This window comes from Apteryx mantelli, chromosome 15 (assembly GCF_036417845.1).
Source record: "Apteryx mantelli isolate bAptMan1 chromosome 15, bAptMan1.hap1, whole genome shotgun sequence".
NCBI lineage: Eukaryota > Metazoa > Chordata > Aves > Apterygiformes > Apterygidae > Apteryx > Apteryx mantelli.
In genome coordinates this window covers 20,960,275-20,980,424 of record NC_089992.1, presented here as the reverse complement: position 1 = coordinate 20,980,424, position 20,150 = coordinate 20,960,275, and the positions used below count along the sequence as shown (strand labels likewise).

Here is a 20,150-nt window from a genome sequence, read left to right as displayed (position 1 = left end):
TCAACTCCAGAAGACAGGATGTTTGTCTAAAGCATTGGCAGTGAAAGACAGGGTTGTTCTTGGCACTAATCACAATCACTGTTTAAGTCCCTCTGCTATATAGTTACAGGGAAAGAATGCATTTGATTTCTGTGGAACTGACAGAGTACAGAAATATTAATACCAGCCCCCCCCCCCCCCCCCCGCAAAAAAAACCCAACCACTTAGTGAACTAAACAGGAATATTAATATTAACTCTTTCCTGGAGAGGGTTACTACTGTTGCTGCTCTGTTTAGTTCCCGGACCATAGCAGCTTCACCAGCTATTAAGTTCACTGCAGCCTTCTCAGAGGACTTGAACAAACTATCTCTTTTCCTGCACCATAATTTCACTACCTATAAAATGAGTGACTCATCTGTAGTGCTTTATAAACTACAGATGGAAAGTGCTCTCTGAGAGCAGAGTATTCTTATCAATGCTTGACACCCACCACGGTGATCTTGCGATGGATGTCATGGAGAAGGTGCTTCGAAGTAGCAGCAGGCAGCAAAGCAGGGGGCCACGCATTGTCTCCGAGTGCCCAAAAACCCCCAATTTAGCAAACCACTTACACATGCGCTAAATCCCATTTAGGTCAAGTTGAGTTAGCTGTATTGCTGTGAGAGCACGAGGGACTTTTTTTTTTTTTTTAAATAATATAAGTATGTGCTACAGCATTTGCTGTATTAAGGAGTAAATACCTTTTCTGTTCCAGAAGCAGGGCTGGTAAAACTATTAGATGGCACTACATTCATAATAAAATGCAATGTATTTATTGTTAAACTGGAAAAGGTACAAGACAGTACAAACATGTATTTACAGTATATCCACTGCTCCAGAATCCACCCACTCTTTACTTTGATCAGGTCAGTAGTGCAGTGACTTACATTCAAGTAAATATTTTAATCAATAAATTATAATATGGATCATTGCAATTTGAATAGAAAGATCATTAGTTGTAATGTTGGAAGAAACCTCTATTAATCTTTTTGGGAGGTCAATTACATCCTACAAAATACAGACAGCCACTAAAAAGATTGATTTTGAACCATACGCGGAGAAGATGAATTGCAGTACAGACAATTATTCCAAAATAAAAGGATTTTAGTAACAGCTTAGCAAGTACTAGATATTATCTGGTAAAATTGCAAATTTCAACCAGTATTATTAAATCCAGCACCTGAAGAGCAAGAACTGTATTAAGAAAATAACGAACGTTCTCTCACTATCCTAATGCAATACCTTTTCCATAGACTTCAAAACACTTCTCAGACTGCTGAATCAACTTAATACTTGACACTCTACCATGATGAGTGAATTTTCATCTTCAAAAGTTCTGGGAATGAACTGAACTTCACGTTGCACTTGGTATTTTTAATAAAGAAATTTTGACTTACAGCAATACCAGTTAAGTGTAACATGTCCAAAGAAACTCTCTAACAAGGATAAACTAACAGTGGACACTTTAGGATGTTAAGAAGTCATAACCCATGCTGTTCATTTTTAAAATTAGTAAATATACTGAAAGAAAATAAGCAGTAGGGAAATAAAACCATGTTTGATATGTAAGCTTTACACTATCCAAATTAGGAATGGATAAACCCCACATACTAGCATTTCTCCTGAGACACGCTAGAAATAACTGATAGACTTACATAGGTGGAAAACTTGATGAATATATTGTAAAGAGATCCTCAAGGAAGAAAAAGTTCAGCTCTCATAAATGCTCAGAAGGAACGAGAAAGAGGAAAGCAAAAGAACTTGAGAACAGTTCAGGTCAGAAGTGATCCAAGCATCTCAAAAAGCACCGTTTAGTCTTCAAGTCTTTAGACGTCACTGTGAAAGCTCGAAGAGGCAACTTCCCTAGCGTCTCTAAAGTTGTACCTAGAACTTTTGCAACACAAACTGAAGTCATGCTGCACACACACACCAACAACAGACAGTAAACTCCAAAATGCTTGTTCCTGTAATTTAAAATACCTTAAGTATTTAGTATTTTAAATATATATTTTAAAGAATTTAGCCTAAAACATGACTAATGCTTCCATATCCTCCATATTAATATTGATCTAACCAACCCTAGAAGAGGAGCTTCTTCAATCTTGTTTCTACATGGAAGATGCATGGTGGGAAGCTACCATGTCATCAGTGAGATGACACACACATCTGGTGCTGGACCCACTTGACAAATGCACACAGTGCAGAAGAGATGCCGCTTCTGACACCAGGGCAGTCGTGCCAGAAACTGTCCCTGCCAGCTGCAACCTCAGTGCAGTTGGACCACAGCTGAGGACTGGTGACACTGCTGGCACAGATGTCACATGCAGAACTGAAGGACCCTAACTGTGTGTGCACACACACACACAGCTATCTTGGACATGGAAGCACCTAGAATGAAATGGAAATCATAGCATACATAAAAGGAAAGCAACCAACCTCCCCCCAAAACATCCCAAATAAAAAGCAACACAAAGCATCTGACACCCTCAAATCACTCGTGCTTCTGTCTTTTGCATACTATTTACATGTAGTTAATATGCACTTAGTTTAAGGATATTGAAAGGTCACTGACATACAACACAAGGTAAACATGCATAGTTTTGCCTAGGAAGCAGAACGTTCTCCCCTCTCACCCGGGAATTCTGCATTTTTCCCTGCCGTGCAGACAAACAACTTCTGCCTAATTTGGCTTAAGTAGCAAAATGATCTTCTGCATGACAACCAGTGCAACACAAGTCACAAATACCTACATGCAGAAAAAAGGAATTCCTGTTGGTGAATACAAAAAAATTTATTTTTGTGGCCAGAGAAGCACTATACTTAACAGTGTCGCAATGTGACTCTAGACCCCTTTGTACCTTTCCTTTGAGTTAAAGCTTTAATGGGAAGGGAAGATGTTACAGTGGGAATTCACCCCCTAGCAACTCCAGCATATGCTGGCAAAACCGTCTTGAACAGAAGGTTCTTCCACTGCAACAAAGTTCACTAATTTGAGATAAAACAGAAGTCTCTACTGCTTTATTTTTAAAAAGGGACATAATGGCAACTATTTTTAGCTCAATAAATGGCAGAAAAAAAATCTTTAGACAAAATGATTCATGTTGCTGGGTGTGAACTGTCACGGGTATGGTATTTCCACACTCTAGGACTGCTTCTGCCTGCCCCTTAGGCTGGGCCATGTCTGCTTCGACCTGTTCTGCTGTTGAACTCCTCTGGTGCTGAAACGTTGCAGCGCAGCACTCCTCAGCAGTATCTACTTCGCGCAGCAGCTATCAGAGCACGCGAGTTTGGCAGTCTCCACCCTGCCTCCCCGAGACCTCTCTGTAGCTCACGCGCAGGGGGTAGACGCAGCAATACAGAGTCTAACACTGTGGAGATGGTCGGCTCCAGCTAGGAAGTACCAGATTCAGGGGCCTGACCTGATAGCAGGCAGTTGACAGACTATATGCTGCCAGAATTATTAAAATTACCAAATACTGGTGAATGTTGCTCAGGTTGCAACTCTGCACCTGGTCCTCCTCCTGCCCAGGGCTGACCATGGCAGCGCGTCCCCTCGCCTCCCCGATGCAAGCAGGGACATTGCGTGGGGCTGAAGCAGCCGCTGGGCCCCACGCCGGGCTGCGCACACGCGGCGGCTCTCGCCGAAGGCTGCGCGACGCCCCAAGCCAGAGTCCGGCACTAGAGGAAGAGCAGCTCGTGAGCCGGACCTGGCCTGTGGTCTGTCACTGCTGAGCTAATTTATCAGACTTCACCGCAGATACTAAGGACAGGCAAAACACCAAGTTATAAGAGAGCAGTAACTCCTACGACCTAACAGCCTCTGCATTTGGCATCACAAACTCTGCGAGTGCCACAGAAATGTGATGTTCCATTAACATGACAACTGCGTATGTTTAATTTATACAAGTGCAAGTACTGAAAAGCAGGTTCCAGGAATCGTGTCAGTTATGGGCAGATAATTCTCTTCCTTTAGTTAATCATGATTCAGTTGCATTAGTACAGAACTTTTTCAGTATATAAAGGCACAAAAATATCCAAAATCATACAATAAAAACAAACTTTGGGGAAGATAAATTTAGTGATGGCACATGCAATACTCCCTTGGGGTGAATATCTTATCAGTATAGCCCGTTTAAAAACAAAAATCTACTCATGATCATTTAAGCGATGAGGTTTCCTGAATCCATCCCTTCATTAGGAATTAAATGATGAAGATGCAGGAAATCAAAGGGAAAGGGGCAGATGAAACAAAAGCCCAACCTTCAAATTCTGTTTTAAAACTTTTCTTGCTTCGAGGTTTCTGATGTAGAAGAAGAGAAGTTTAGACAAATAACAAAATGTTCCATTCAAATTATTATTTGGGTAAAACAACACTAGACTATTTGTACACAAACAACTTTGAGGCATTTTGCTTTTAATTTGCATACAATTTCTTAAAGTGAATTCCACATGAAGAAGGGTGAGATACAACAGAGCTTGTTTATCATTTCACAAGTCAACAGAACAAAGCAAACATCTGCCCTCCTTTTGAGCAACCTCCATCCCTTACCCGACCGGCGACTTCCCGCTGCAAGCCTCCATGCCTAAACACTGCATGGACTAGTCCCAAACTCCACAGATGTTCACATGTGGACTTCAGTGGTACTGCAAATTATAACAGCAAGAATAAACCAAAATAGAAAGTCTTCAGATGAGTTTATATCCTCTAAATGCTTCCCAAATCAAGACCCAAAATTCACAGTAAAAAAATACTTCAATTGTTCAGCTCAACTGCTCATCTGACTGTGGTTCCTCTGTGGAACAGCTGGTAGCTAAGGAAGAAAAAATAAGAACAACACTTTTTGTCAAATAAGATGGGGCAATAAATCAGAAATCGAGAGATCTCAAGATAACTGAACTGAAATGGACTTCCCAAACAACTTGATCTGGAGCACAATTTGAACATACTCTTCCCTTCTACATACTGATAAAGTCTTCTAGCCATACAATTTCTGCACTTGCATTTGACCAGGCTTTTAGCTTCTTACAACCTGGCAAATACCATCCTGACTGATGACCAATACCAAACATTCCTGATTAAAATATATTACATTATTATACCTACAAAAAAATACTGGCATGGTATTAAGGGCAGCATCATCTTTCTTCATGCTTTAAGTGAGACTAACACAATAGGTTAAACAGTGGTTGAAAAGGGAGCAGTAACAAATCTGTTTTAAGGATCATTCCAAAAGAGAGAGATGGGAATGTGAGGCTACCAGGCAAACAAGAGAAAGAGCCATAAACTACAAAGAAGCTTGACACACCAGCAAGGCAAAAGCAGCAGAAAATCCATATTGTAAGAGCTGTCTTTTTTTTAGGTCTTACAACAATAAAAAATGACTTAGCCTTCTACCTCAAAATTTACAAGAAGGTTTTTTTGGTATAGGAATTCTTAACAGAGCTTCTGTGACACTGCTCACTGAATTCATTGTGTAAAGGATGAGTGGAAGAAAAAAAAAACATCAATTGTGCTGAAATGGAAGTTAGGGAACTCGGCCGTGGGTGCCTGGCAGCAGTGCTTTGCGTATGCACACAAGCCTACGCACCACAGCACATCTGCACCTGTGATTCTACTTGGGATCTGCCAATTTTTTCCTCTCATCATTGTGGTTTCTCCAACAAATCTACTGAGTCTGAAATATTTCAGTACCAGAGAAGACACTAACAAAAAAACCCAAAGAACAAAAACTTTGTACACTTTAATATTCATTAATTCTCTAGTCATTTTTGCTATATATTTAACACTAGTGTGACAAAACTTCTGATAATTATATTTCATGCATGTAGCTTAAATGAGGAGTTAGCACTATCTAAACTGCTAAATCTAGCACTAGAGGATTACTTTTGAGTCTACAAGACAAATATTTCTGCAACAGTGATGACTAGGTGGGTATGCATGTAACATAATAGGCTCAGCTGGATGTACTTGGCAGGTATCTAAATGACAGCACAGCCTTCAGAAGGACTGGAGTGGCAACATCCTTTGACCTAAATAGACTTGACATTATTGTTTCAGAGGGCTTGAGTGGAGATGGAAGAATGATGGGGATTATTGTTAGAAACTGTGTTTATGTAGTCAGTCAAAAAGTATAACTTTTGCTAGTTTCAGTTTCTGTGGTTTGTGTTTTTACTTTAACAGGGTGAAATGCATTACTGACTCTACCCATGTTGCTATTGTTTAGGCCACAGCAGAGATCTTGAGAATATACAGTACCTGCCTGCAGCCGACCAGAGACTGATGCTCAGATATACTGAGGATTGCTGCTGTTCCTTCTCTGCAATTCCTTGGTGAGTGCTTTTTCATCAATGCCAACTATAAAAACAAGCTTCCAAGAATCCAGATATTCTTTTATATTACAGGAAAGTGTAAATCACTTCCATTTCTTCTACAATACCCACAGGTTTCAAAACAAAATATTAGAAATTAAAAGAATAATGAATTGTGATAGTCTTTTGCTGTACTGGGAATTTCCCTTTTTCACTTAACATACATTCTAACAGAAATCCCACAGTACGAACCAGGTAATTTCAACTGAAAAACAATACAAAACGCAAACTATTCAGTCCAATGTCAGAGCATGTGTATGTGTTTATAATACTGTAAGAGTAGTCACACATTAGAGGTATATAATTGAAACAGCATTTTGCTTCATGAACCTGCTATTATTGAGGCAGTGACAAGGTTTCCATTTCTCTGTTTTCTGAGCTCTTAAAAAATGGATATTGCCACATTTTGTGAACCTAAATACTGTACAAGCAGAAGCTTGTTGGTATCAGGTAAGGACTAATAATACTAGTGCAAACAGGTACAGACAATTCCTCCAGTTTTGGGATGAACCAGCTATCTAATACTGAAAGAGGACAGGCAACTTCTTCAAACCCACACTCGTGTGTTTCTCCACTCAGACATGCATCCATCTCAGGCTTGGTCTTCTTATTACAAGGGTGGGGTGGGGGGAGAACCACCAGCTCATGTGATATTTATCACATGAATGATTTCTTGACTGTTTTTCTATTAATATTACAAATGTTTTATAACAAGTCAAGGAACGATAAATACCTCAAGCTTCAGGCGAATGACAATAATACTGACTTAGAGATTTTTGTAAAAAGTGAAGCATTCTCTCCTGAGATAGCAGTCAGGGAAGGAACAGGAATGATGAACTTAACACTATACCATTATTTGATCATCATGCACCTCAGCTGACCAGATGAGAAAGAACAAGTGTTTATTGTCCTCTGCTCACCCAAAGCTATGACAGGCAGTTTATTTAGGTGTGCTTGGCATACCAGAATGTTGTCAGAGCAGTTCTCACTGTACTGTCCCCCTTTAGCTTATTTCTTTAAAAGAAAAAACAAAAAAAGTAAAAAAAAAAAAATCTCAGCAGGTTAACCCTCATCTTCTCTCAGCTCTGTGGGTAGAAATTTGTATTGCTGTTGGCGGATCTGAGCCAGTTTTTTCCTTGCCTCCTCCAGCTCTCTCTCTTTCTTCAGCATTTCTTCTTGGGCTGCAATGATCTAGGAGAAGAAAGAAGCATGAACTATGATAGCAAAGAACAGTGTTTGTAAAACAATCTTTCTTTCTCTATCACACCAGTCACAGCAAGGCATTGGACATTCTCCAGAAAAGTACCAAGTGTCAATGACCTCAGCAGGAATTGCTCAAATTTTTCCAATTCAGGCCAGTTCCCTCCACGACTACGCCATCAAGAACAGTATCATATTCCCACTTGTTTCTTACAGGGGGAAAAAAATATCTATCTATGAGCATAGTCTCATCATACATTCATGATGGATTTTATAGCACAGTGCTCCCCCATTCAATCTGGGTGAGAGATGAGCAAGGTAGGATAAGCCCTATGCCTTAACATACTGTTTGAGTGACAGTAAAACTGAGCACTCATTGCTGCAGGTATCCACAGCATTTTCCTGCATCTAGAAATGCCAAAAGGAGAAATGACAGCACTGCAGGCATGCAGAAATGACAAATTTCAATATCTTAAGTGGTGAACACAGCATATGCTGTTCCTCATTTATAACAGTAAATCCAGAGGTTGGTACAACTTAAGAGCCTTAGAATTTTTTTTTTTTTAATTTCTCCATAAAGTCACAGTAATAAAATGTTACCAGTTCTCATCTCCCACTTTCTTATTCTTTGACTATATACATACAAAATTGGTGTTCCACTAATATTTGGGTATATTTAAAACACGTATAGAAGTGTTTGAAAAGAACTGTTAACTTCTTCAGGACAAGATGATATTTCAGTGTCCTATTATGTCAATGGTTATCAAACAGCGAGGCATCAAATAATTTATCATTGATTTCTACATAGCTTTCTCCATTCTGCAATTTACCACATGGTCATTGTAACACTATGCCACATTCCCATGACACAGCTTTTCTCTGCTTTAGTTCTTGGTGTTTGTACCAACCTGAGCAATGCCACCCACAAACTTAGTTTTGACCACAACGTCGTCATCCTCTGCTTTCCCAAATGCTGCTTTCTGGGCTGCCCTGACAAGATTGTCTGATGCTCGCTTGACAGCATTTCCTGCAGCCTTGGGAAAAAACAAAAGGAATTTAGTAACAACAATGTATAATTGTAACATCAGTTCTTCAGGGCATCAAAACTTTTGCAGCTTTGCTTGACTCCATAGGAAAGATGCTTCCCTCCCAGTGAGGGGCACATTAATCTTTCAAAAATCAATGCTGCAGAGAGGAACACAAAACTTCTACTTGAGAAGTTAGAATTAGGACTTCTTCCCCCCCCTCACAGTTTGAAATAAAACAGTGGACAAAAATTCCAAATTATGTTCTGCCCAATACTGATACAAAAATCTTTGGAGGAAAGAAAACAAGAAAAAAAAACCCTTAAATCAATGAATTTTTTGAAATTAATGCACTTTTACCAGTGGAAATTCACCACATACATAGCCATGATTAAATTTAATCTTTTATTTCTTTAAAAATGCTCCTATTTCTAAATATAAACAATCACAGATTTGTAATACATTGTTTGTTGTCAAAACTGAGTAGTGTGAGCAAATGCTCATCAAAAAGAAAAAGATAACTAAGCTACCTGCATTCTAACATTGATGAATATCTTTCCTATACTATAATGCATATTGACAACAGAGAAACCACATTGCATACTCAATTATGACCAAGTCTATGGGCACTGGTGTAATGGATACAGAGGAAGATACCAGGGTCCTCATATCTATGCCCTTTTCCTACTAGGAAGCGGCCTTGGAATCTCCTGTTGTGACCCCTATGGAGATGACGAGCGAGTGGAGGAAGAGCCCTTGTCACAAACGGAAGGCATCCTTAACCAAAGTGCTATCCAGCTGTGTAATCAGGATATGCAAACCTCTCTTCTACTACAGCTCAAAGGTGGAGCTGGCACCTTTTCCAGAGCACTGAAGTCTTGAAGAGCACCGTCTAGGAAACACATAACCTAGGCAGGTAGGTGATTGCAGCACGGGCTCAGAATCATCTGACCTGGCACTGAATTTGCTCAGCGTACGAAGAACTGCTGACACTGGTGGAAGGCTAGCTCTGGGAGAACGACAACCATGGTTAATGCGCACTGCACATGGAGGCGTAAATGTGATCTTTCGTACACCACTGGCAGTACTTCAAATTTGTTGAGTCCCAGGTAAGTTTTATGCCTCATAATCTGTATTTCAACTTAGCTGGTGAACCAAAGATTTGACCTGCCTCCTTTCTTGCTCTTACTAGAATTTGCCTCCTTCCTACCTCTTTCTCAAATCATCAATGTCAGGACAGACATAGGAAAAGACCCTCTGGGCTGAAGTAGACAGAGCTGAGAGGGGCCATGGGCCACTCGTTCTGAGGGACTGACTGGGAGACCTAGCTATATGTATACTCCTCAGTTACACATACAAATACTGAAAGGTGGATCCCTAACTGCGTATCAATTACTTTAGCAAAGAAACGACCTTAGAGGAGACAGCACCACTCAGGGATACTTCCATCTCCTAAGAGGAGCACTTACAATACCTATTACTAAGGGCAAATCTTCAGAGCACAGTGAAACGCTGTGCAGAGATATCAGAGAGTTATTTGTGACAAATGTAGCTGAGATACCAGAAGCAACATGCTATCCACGCTCCTGCAGTTACACAGCCTGGTCATGTTGACATGAATTTATCACTATGCAAACTGGCTCATGTAATTGTGCACAGCATTACTTTGTACCACGTACTCTTAAGAGCACTTGAATACTTCATGAGGAGAAGGATGCGAAAGGCTAGTCTTCTATTGCCTTGCTAGAAGCCTTGCCCTGGGAAGATGTCTAACCTATAAACCAAATCTGACACCAGTCTGCTACAGGAGTGGATTTGCATGTCACTCAGCTATTCCTTCTGTGTGGACTGAAACCAGCAGAAAAAGGATGGGGCAAACACAGGTACAGCTGTCCTAGCTTAATCTATTGCCCAGGAAGTGTTAATTTGACTCAAAGTTTATATAGGATCAAGCAGGACTGGATAAATTAGAAGAAAAAACCACAGAGGATTACTAAACATACAGAATTTATATCTGGCTTAGGAAATTTCTGAGCTGAAAATGCTGGGTATTTAGGAACATACTAGGGAATATCACACATGCTTACCCTGTTCCTACTCTGCCCTGAGCATCTGCTCCTGGTCACTGCTGGAATCACGATATTGGGGTAAATGAACTTTTGGTCTAATCCAGTAAGGTTGTTCTCACGTTAAACTCTAAACCCTAGTATCTAACAGCAGATCAGTTAATATCAATAAATAATATTAATGCTAGCAAAGTGTGTGTGGGGAAAAAAAGGCAGCGTTGCAACAGGCAGTGAGAAAGAATAGTAAGTAGAGCCCACTGTCCCTTGGCTGCTGATGTCCCCAGGCATTGGGCATGCTGAGGACTCTGGTACCCGCACACACCACTGGCCAAAGGAGTCTGCTTTCACATGTACCAGGAGCAAAAGCCATAAGGACCAGCTCCAACCCCCCCACCCAACTCCATACCTCCAGTTCCACCTCCCTTTCAACTGAACTCTTGCCCCACCTGAAATGACCCAAGAACAAATCACTTAAAATTTGCTTTGCTCAGTTTGGACATGATCCAAAAAGAGTGGAAATGTTTCCATTTATTTTGTTAAATTTTGGAACAGACTCTGGAACAATGCACTCCAAATCAGCATTCATAGGAAACGCAGCTCAAACGCCTTCTCCCAGAGCTTGTCGTTGTTAGTGGGGGGAAGAAGGGGAAAACCAATATGTCCAACCTCCTGTACCTAACCTATTGATTAAAGTTACATGAAAACATTCGTGCTGGTGGCACAGTCTGCTGAAAAGCCACAGTAGATTTGGCAAATTTACCAATAAAAATATTTGGCAGACATCAACTCACTAGTTTTGCTATTATAAAGGACGTTTTCCAAGTTCAAACTGCTTTTCCCTTCATTATTCATTTTGAGACAAACACAAAGCCTTGTCAAGTGACAAAGTTCATTTTCGAAGTCTTTTTTTCAAATTCAATGCTTGGGTTTGCACAATGCTGAAACAACAACTACTTTTTCTAGAGCTCCTGGGCTTGTCTCCTTCAGCCTTCCCAACTGTTCACATTCCATGTCTATTTAATAATATTTGTCTACAGTGACCAAGTACCCTGAACTTCCTGTTTCTATTGCTTGTTCTGCATTTAAAATTCCTCCAGCTCTGTCTTGGCATTTGGATACGGAAGTGTGGGCTGCATTAAGTCAGAGCTATCTTCCTTTCTGATCCCTTCCCCACAGACCCATGAGAAACCCAACTCATACAAATCCATTATCAAGCACTCAGCCCATCTCACTCCTAGGGATAACATTGACATGACACTGTTTTTTATATAAACACGTTTTTCATCCACCCATATGTACATTTATTTTTTCCTCCTAAACATTTAAACTGTTGTTATATTTTGAAAAAAATGATTTTACTTCCTCTTGCTCAGACAGATACTCAGTCATACATATTTCCACTGGCATTGATTCTACCTACCTATACACCAATTGTTTTATAGAGGCACGTTAGTAGCATTTGGGGAAATAACTGAAAAATGGGAAGTTTCACTCTCAGAGATGCACCGTGTTGTTGGTATGAAAAGGAGCTGAAATAGTTCTTACATTCCAGGCTGAGCCTGCAGGACTGGCAGTCAGAAAAGGCTGTAGCCATTTTAAAAACAAACACCCTTAAAGAGAACTCCTGGGGACAACAGTCCCCCCTCGTAATACGGTGTTAATTCAATAACAGTTCACACTAGCTCAAAGTGAAAGGGACATGTAATGTGAAATGGAACCAGTTGCATTAAAAAAAAAGTTAAATCAGGCTTCAGTTGAGATGGCGCGTCAGCTTCTGTTGAGATGCTGCCAATATGCTTTTTTGTCTGACAATCATTCTCCTGTTTTAGAAATGTTCTGTCTGGAGTTACTGTCTCCTGGCGCTCAGAAACAAAGGAAAACTGACCACAGCCCCGTCAGGCACTTAGGCAAGTACTTGGTTGAACACGTGCGTAACCTTGGAGAGGTCAGACGGATACTCACGCGCAACCAAGTTAAGAGTGCTTAGCTGCCTGCAGGCTCGCTGGGAGTCTAACCGCACACAGAATAATTGCACAGAAACCAGCTACACTCAGTTGCTACAAAAATGCATGTAGCAAAACATAATGAACAAAACAACTCTAAAGCAAAAAGAAAACCTAAGTGTTACTTCTGATAACAGACAACTCCAATTTGACATTAACATTACATGCTGCAACGTTTTGTCAGTTCACGTGTTCCTGTGATGGATCACAGGTATGAATGGATCAGTGTTGCACCTAAGTCAGGACTAGGCACACACCAGCCCACATTTATATCTTTCAGTATCTTTTAAAGATAAAGAATAAAACAAGCAAAGTGAGGTGACCTTTAGCTGCTGCTGAATAATGATAAATGCACAGTCGCTTCATCCTTGCTGAAGGAAAGTCCCCCTCGAAACCCACAAAGAAAACTGAGCAGAACTCTGAAAATTCAGAAAGCCATTCCTGAAATTTTAGGTTCGTTCACATTGCTAGAACAACGTTTATGTAGCACTACCATGGGTTTTCAGGGATTAAGAACACAAGTACCTGTAGCCTCCTCATGGCTTCAGAGTCATGATCAGCTTTCACTTTGCAAGCCACAAGCAACTGTGCTGTAGAAGCTGCGACTTGTTTGGCAGATGAGATGAGTTTCTCCTCACTAGCGTGGCCTTGTACTGAGGCATTAGCTGCTTCACAGAGATTGCTGGTCGCAGCTGCCACCATTCTGGCCTAGGAGTCAGTTTAAAAAAAAGTCACTGTGTATTCTCACAGGATATTATTTCTTCAGAGAAGGTGCTAGTTTCTCTGGTATTTTAAAGATCAACACGAAAGAATTTACTCACAGCAGAAATAAGTCCCTGAGACCACTGTCCATCATCAGCTGCATTTGCAGGGATTGCTCCAACCTGAAAAAACAGTTCAGAGCTGGCTTACAATGAAACAGAAAACACAGTTGCTTTATCTAGGCTTTAGACAAACAGTAATCTGAGTAAAAAGACGAACACCTGTGCCTGCCCACAGTGCAGAGAGACTGAATTCCCAGGAGCACAAGATCCAACTGAAAAAGAGAACTGGCGATTTGTCCTTGCAAACATAGTCAGAGGCTCTCAGGCTTTAATACACATATCTGTGCGACCCAAGGATTTCTGACTGCTCTACTAAAGGAATGAGCATCCACAAGAACTCTTTTCTCCCCAATAACAGGTTTTTGTTGTTAAAGTAAGAGTGCTTCCAGCACACATCTGCCTGCTCAGGTGGTGTCCAACCTGCTATGTTGCTTGAATTGTCCCACTCTTGGAACACTTTTAGAGATCCCAGATTGCTGCAGCTGAAACTTTGGCCTAAGCAACAGCTGTACCAGTAGTTCCTATTCCCTTGGCCTTAAAAATAATTTATTTCCGTTTCCCCCACATGTTCTGTTTTACATCATTTCTGAACCTCTTCTGATTCCGGCATTATGGCAAGGTACAAAACAGAAAGCTCCACAGGACAGCCACCTAGAGTCTTCATGCCCAGTTAGGCATTTGAGGAAAGCAGCCTATTTTTCTACATGGTTCATCCACTGAAGCATCCGTGGAATCAGCACTGCTGGCGACAACCAGGAGAGAATTTTCTTCCCACGTCAGATGAATATAATGAAATGAAATATTACAGTTGGTGCCCCCCATATTATTCGCCTGGCCTTAGGAGTCTTTGGAGAGAGAAGCTGGAAGATGTGAAACCAAAATGCAGTCCAGAAACTTGTCATAATTTAAAAGAAAAAAAAAAACAGGGATTCATGTGTAAGGAAGATCCCCAGAGTTTGGGATGGAATTGTTACGTGTGGCACCAACACAAATGGGATACGGGGACCCTATCACGTCACCACAGCTATGAGAGAAAGTTATGCAATACAGTAAAGTCACTGAATTTTTTAAATTTCAGGGTTTTCCTGCCTAATAATCACCAGAAAAAGCATTCAAAGTACACCACAGATGCAGGAGACTAAACACTGGCATCTGAATTGCATGTGTGCACCAAAGAGAAAGAAAATGCAGAAGCGGGCTGGGGGGGGGGCGGAGGGGGGGGAATAAGATAGATCAGATCCAACTTCCCAGATTTTATTTGTACTATACAGACAGAAACAACTGCTCAACATCAAACTAATTGTCATAAAAATTTCAGAGGAGAAAGAAATTTTCATTTAAAATTTAACAGCCTTTTCAACTATGACATGCATCAATTTGCCCTGTAAGATACTTTCACAGTCTTTACCAAGTGATGTGGGAAATTTATACAGGACAAGAACATGCCTGCCATAAACAATTCTGAAGTTTTATTTTTCCTTAGAATTTTATTTTAGTTTGGATTCATTTCTTCCCATAAATAGCACTGCATTATTTGCTGGCTCAAGCAAGGAGATCTTGTGGGCAGAAAGCAGCCATCAGTAAAAGCCATTCGCTGCAAAAATTCCTGGTCTTTCAGCAGGTTACTAAACAAGAGTGAAGGATAAAGCAAAATGACTAAATCCAGTAAAGCAGGTTGAACAGATCTACTAATATGGCACTATATTTGACAGGTACACTTCTATTAGAAAGGCAAGCTACAGCTTTCCTTTAGCAGGGGGATTAAAGTGGTTTTAGCAATTTTCTGAGCTTGGCTGGAACAGGATGCAAGTGCTGTGAGCGAAAGGCACAAATAGAAATGTGTTAGAGGGAGCAGTCACAAGAAACCAAAACTGATACTAAGGGCTCATATCAGGATATATTGTATAACTCTGTATTGATGGTGTTGAAAAAAAACCCCCAAAAAACAAAGCTACACATCAGAATAAAACAAAGTAAGAACGGGTCTTATCAGATAAAAGTAAACAGCACAATAATTCAAGTGAAGCAGTAAGGTAGGTCAAAATTGCCATTTTCTTGACTGTTTCCATAGCCACCTTTCAATGGCTAATTATTAATATCTTGTTTTATGCATTATTAAGAAGTTCTACAGTTACAGCTTATGGTTGGTCTTTTCAATCAGTTATATCACTGTTGTTGTAAAACAATTGCTTTGTGCTTGTGCTGGAAATAAAGCACAAGCTCCCCAGGAATCCTGGCTGAACACAGCGGATTAGCTCTTCTGTGACGGGATCCACGACAGTCTGCTCAGAATAAAGGCTCAGATGCAATTAGAAACCATAACTACACAACAGCAATGGTCCTGTAACAAACTGTTCTCACAGACAACATATCTGTTTGATGTTCAGATTTTAAATTTCAAATTATACTAACTGGGTGGAAGGCAGTGGGGAGGGAAGCAGTGAGGGATGTGAAATGAAATACAAAGACCTGACTCTTGACAAGACCAAAAGGACAAAGACACACATTAGAAGCACTGTTTAGCTGGTCCCAAAAATATTTAGGTACACTTAAGTGTACCCATTTTGCATGCAGGCCTGTGTCCCCATTGTATCAGATAACAAAACATTGAGAGGACAATTAGTGATGCCCTTTGCTATTCTGGTCCAGAGTGGCATTGTTTACTCTGACATTTGTTTTTGAATCCCTAAACTGCCCTGTAGGAATATTCATTATTAGCTTGAATCACAGCCCTTCACAGAAGGTAATGCTGCTGTTAAAAGCAAAACAAAAAACCCCCCAAAATATCCCCCAAACCCCAAAATATCAAAAAACAATAACAAAAAAATCACCTGAAAAGCCAAATACCTGACTACACTTGCTAAGTTGAAAAAAAATGTTTTTCGGAACAGATGGAGGCCTAAGCTATGTAGTCTGATGAGCAATGGCAATGTTTACATTTTAATTAGTCATTCCCAAACTCCCTTCCTACTGTTATCAATTTTGACATTTTCCCCTCCACTATTGCTACTTGTTCCGTTTACCCACCTTTCCCTGGGCCACCAGTTCTCTCTGGGCTGCCGAAGCTGACTTCACCAGGGCACTGGTAGCAGCTGCAATGGATTTAGCTGCTTCCAGGATCTGTTCTTCAAAATCCAGAGTCTCGTCTGCTTGCTATAACCAAAAAAGGACATCACACATTATTCATCAGAAAGTGATTTCATTCATCAGAGAGTGGTTTCATGTTCAAGATCTAGGGTGTATGCAAGTTGAGGCAAGATTTTGAAACACATGAGTAGATTCAAGAAGAGCTACAATATCATTTTCTACAAAAGAGCTCCCTGTGGTCTAATCTGGGAGTCAACCTCAGTGGACTTAACAAATACTAAATTGCTCTTATAGCTGATCACGTGTAAAATTGAGTATATCACAGAATATGCCTCAAAAAAAGGTTTTTAACTTGTTAATACATTATTTTCACTACTCAGAACTACATTCAGAAAAGTGCAAGTCTGAAAAGAAATTACTTTGCTTTTATATATCAAAATTGTATTTGTAGTGCTAAAATATTGTCTTCCAGAATTGTTAAATTATGTAGAATACTTTATAAATACTTAAAAAAAAATACACAAAGCATTATAGAAGGACAGTGATAAATGTATATTTTCTCATTCACCTGTACTAAGAAATGTGATGTAGGTACCAAGCAAGTGCATACAGTTAACAGCTTTTGGTAAGAGCCATCATTTCAGAGAGCAGTACTGGGAAGCAGTCCAGTTTAGTCCTCTTGGAGATAGGGAATTCCAAAGGTCTGTCTGGAACACTTCAGTTATCCAAACATGCGTTTCAACAAGCACGTGCAAATAGAGAGATCAGCTGTTCCTAATGAGCTTTTTGCTAGTTAAAAGGCAAATCTATTGCTCCATAAAAAAATCTTCCTTGACTTTCTAATCATTTAAACACATACAGAAAGCGTTTATCCATCTAAGCATGATTACTAGTTTCTGAATAGTTAATGGAATAGATGCAGAGAAATGGTTAGGATTGTTTTTAATACAAACCAAACCAAAATAATTTATTTTGACTGTGATCAAATCCTAACAGAATCCAATGCGGCATGACCAGTGGGGGACAATACCACAACAAAACACCTTATGAAAGGTTGGGCTTTTGAAATACAGGTTTCTTTCCACTTCTGCAAGCACAGCATTCTTGTATCAAATAACTAACTCTAGGAATAGGAGCCAAGTGAGCTTTGGGCTAAAAACCAAAATTTTGGGAACCAGTTAGAAAACTGGGCACTTCATTTGTGAGGCTAAATGCATCCATCTAAGTTTTGCCAATCTAAAAGCAAGTTTAGCTCTCCTGTTACTGCTATTTTATAATTGACTAATAATTCATAGCAACAAATAATTATGAGTAATTACCGTTAATTGCAAAATAACATATCAAGCATATGGCATATGACATATCCTATGGCATTTCATATAACTACCAAACTAAAATAAAGTCTGGGAGATGAAAGCTCAGCATCCATGAACACTAGAAAAACATGGTGATCTGAGAATAAACACTGATGGCTAGGTAAAGTTGTTTGGCACCTTAATTTTTTTCTTATCCATTAAGAAAAGACCCACCTAATTCAAAGGAAAATGCTTACGTTGTCTCGCTAGTGGGCTATGCCCCTCAACTGCAGCGTATGCCTGTGTAATAGGAGTATGGTAAGGACTTGCTCTGTAAGGTGAGCAAGCCACATTCCCCATGAATTATTGGTAACATCATGACTGTTATATCTAAATGGTAATCACGGTGGTCCTGGATTTATTCAACAGGCCTCGAGTCTTATTTATAGAACTCTTACTTCAATCATGATATCACAAAATGACCAAAGAAACCGAAGTGACTATACGGAATTCAGTTTCCTTCAGATTTCTTTTCATTATTAAAATATACGCACTAGTGAATTTGATTTAAGTAGACTAATGATTTAAATTGGCTACCATCCAGCAATACTTTTGTCGATATTTCACCTTAACAGACCGTTACTGCTATCTTCCTTTTGTCTAAGGCTTCCTGATATCAAGAGCTTTCAAAATTTTCATTAAAATTATTTTGGATAAAAATTGTCCAATATGACAAAATATTTTATGCATATTATTCTTCAAAAGTCAATGCTGCCAGGAATTCAAACTTAAGGGAGGAAGCAATTCAGTACCTAGTTATTTTTTTTAATAAATGAGATATTTGTTCATAAAGTTTAATAAAATGCTCATGGTCACACTAATCCATTAGACAGCTGCGTACATGCCTAGGTGTTTTTTAACTTACCAAAAACCAGCCACCAAAAAGAGGCTGAGAAAAATAGCTATTTAAACTCTCAGAGTGATTGAACTAAATATTGCAGGTAAGTGCTAAGCAAATACGACTAGTCCGAAAAGGAATGCAAGGGAATCACATTTGCGTTACTGAGAATGCTGTTATTCAGCAGCTAAATTACTGCCATCCTGGAGCAGCAGCCAAAGCTCAGCAGGAAAATGGATAGCTAAACCTTAGCATCTCACTAGATAACAGTTTTTCTTCTCTGTACAAAATTAATTTCTTTCCATTTATATTGTACTGGGGGGAAGAGGAGGAAGAGAAATCACACCCTAGGTTTCCAAAACTTCCAAATCCTGTATTTCCTGTTGTCTTACGACTTATTTTGTTCCTGGGGAGGAGGAAAAAAAAATTTTTTTTTAATTGACAACAGATCCCCTCTGTGGAGGATTTCTCTTTGAACAAGCCTTACACAACACAAACTGTGGAGCTTGTGCTGAGTTGTCGTCATCTCTGACAAATTCTCACTTATCTAGTCCTTCCTTGTCATAACTGGGAATGTTGAAGGAAAAAGTACATCTTAGGGCTGGTTGCTCAATGTGAAATGGTGCTCAGTCAGCGTCATGGGCACATTTACCCACCTGTACCCACCTCGGAGCACTCCTTAGCAATGAGGACATGCAACAGTCCAAGACTGAACAGAGCAAAAGGCCCAACAAGAGAAGTAATTCGTCTACCCGCTCCCATTATTAAAGACCACATCATAAATTGTCTTAGGTTCACACTCATCAACAGTGCTCTCACAACACATCGCAGTTCACAGCTTTCCCGAACGTAAAGTCAGGAGCAATGATGCGATACGTGACAGAAAAGTTCACCCTGTAAGATTTTAGTTCCTTGGGAGGACAACTTAGGCTTATTTAAAAAACTGGATCAGTGAGACAAGCGATTAGCTTCTCTCTTCCCCAGGAGCCATCATGAAGATCAGCATCTCTTTTTCCACAAGCTTAAACTAATAAGCTGTTATTGACTGTGTATGGGTACAATAAATGGATTGGAAAATAAGATCACCAGAATGGACAAACCAAAATTATTAGACTAACTACAAAGTCTGTAGTATAAAATATCCTCAAAATGTTGATTGCACCATTTAAAAGTATGATTTCAGATGATTTTGTACTTTCTTACTTTTAACCACTTTCTTATAGAGCCTTCATTATCAGGGATAGCATAAATAAAGTCAGGGTCAGCTGGAACAAATGAACCCTCAATGCCATTGCTAAATGTTAGAAGTTATTACAAAAGACAAACCATTTTTTTTTTCTTTTGAAGCAGCTCTCAGCTACTAT

At 39.8% G+C, this 20,150-nt stretch overlaps 1 protein-coding gene across 1 annotated transcript in view; it reads right to left on the bottom strand.

Moving 5' to 3' along the window:
* Positions 1-4,416: 4,416 nt before the first annotated feature.
* TLN2 (talin 2) overlaps positions 4,417-20,150 on the bottom strand; it is a 245,453-nt gene continuing 229,719 nt past the window's right edge. The window contains exons 57-62 of the mRNA XM_067305763.1: positions 16,534-16,659; positions 13,504-13,566; positions 13,208-13,390; positions 8,497-8,622; positions 7,309-7,579; positions 4,417-4,830 (exon numbers count right to left, since the gene is read on the bottom strand). Coding sequence (XP_067161864.1) covers positions 7,451-7,579; positions 8,497-8,622; positions 13,208-13,390; positions 13,504-13,566; positions 16,534-16,659 — 627 coding nt within the window. The 3' untranslated portion in view covers positions 4,417-4,830; positions 7,309-7,450. The remainder of the gene's footprint in view (positions 4,831-7,308; positions 7,580-8,496; positions 8,623-13,207; positions 13,391-13,503; positions 13,567-16,533; positions 16,660-20,150) is intronic.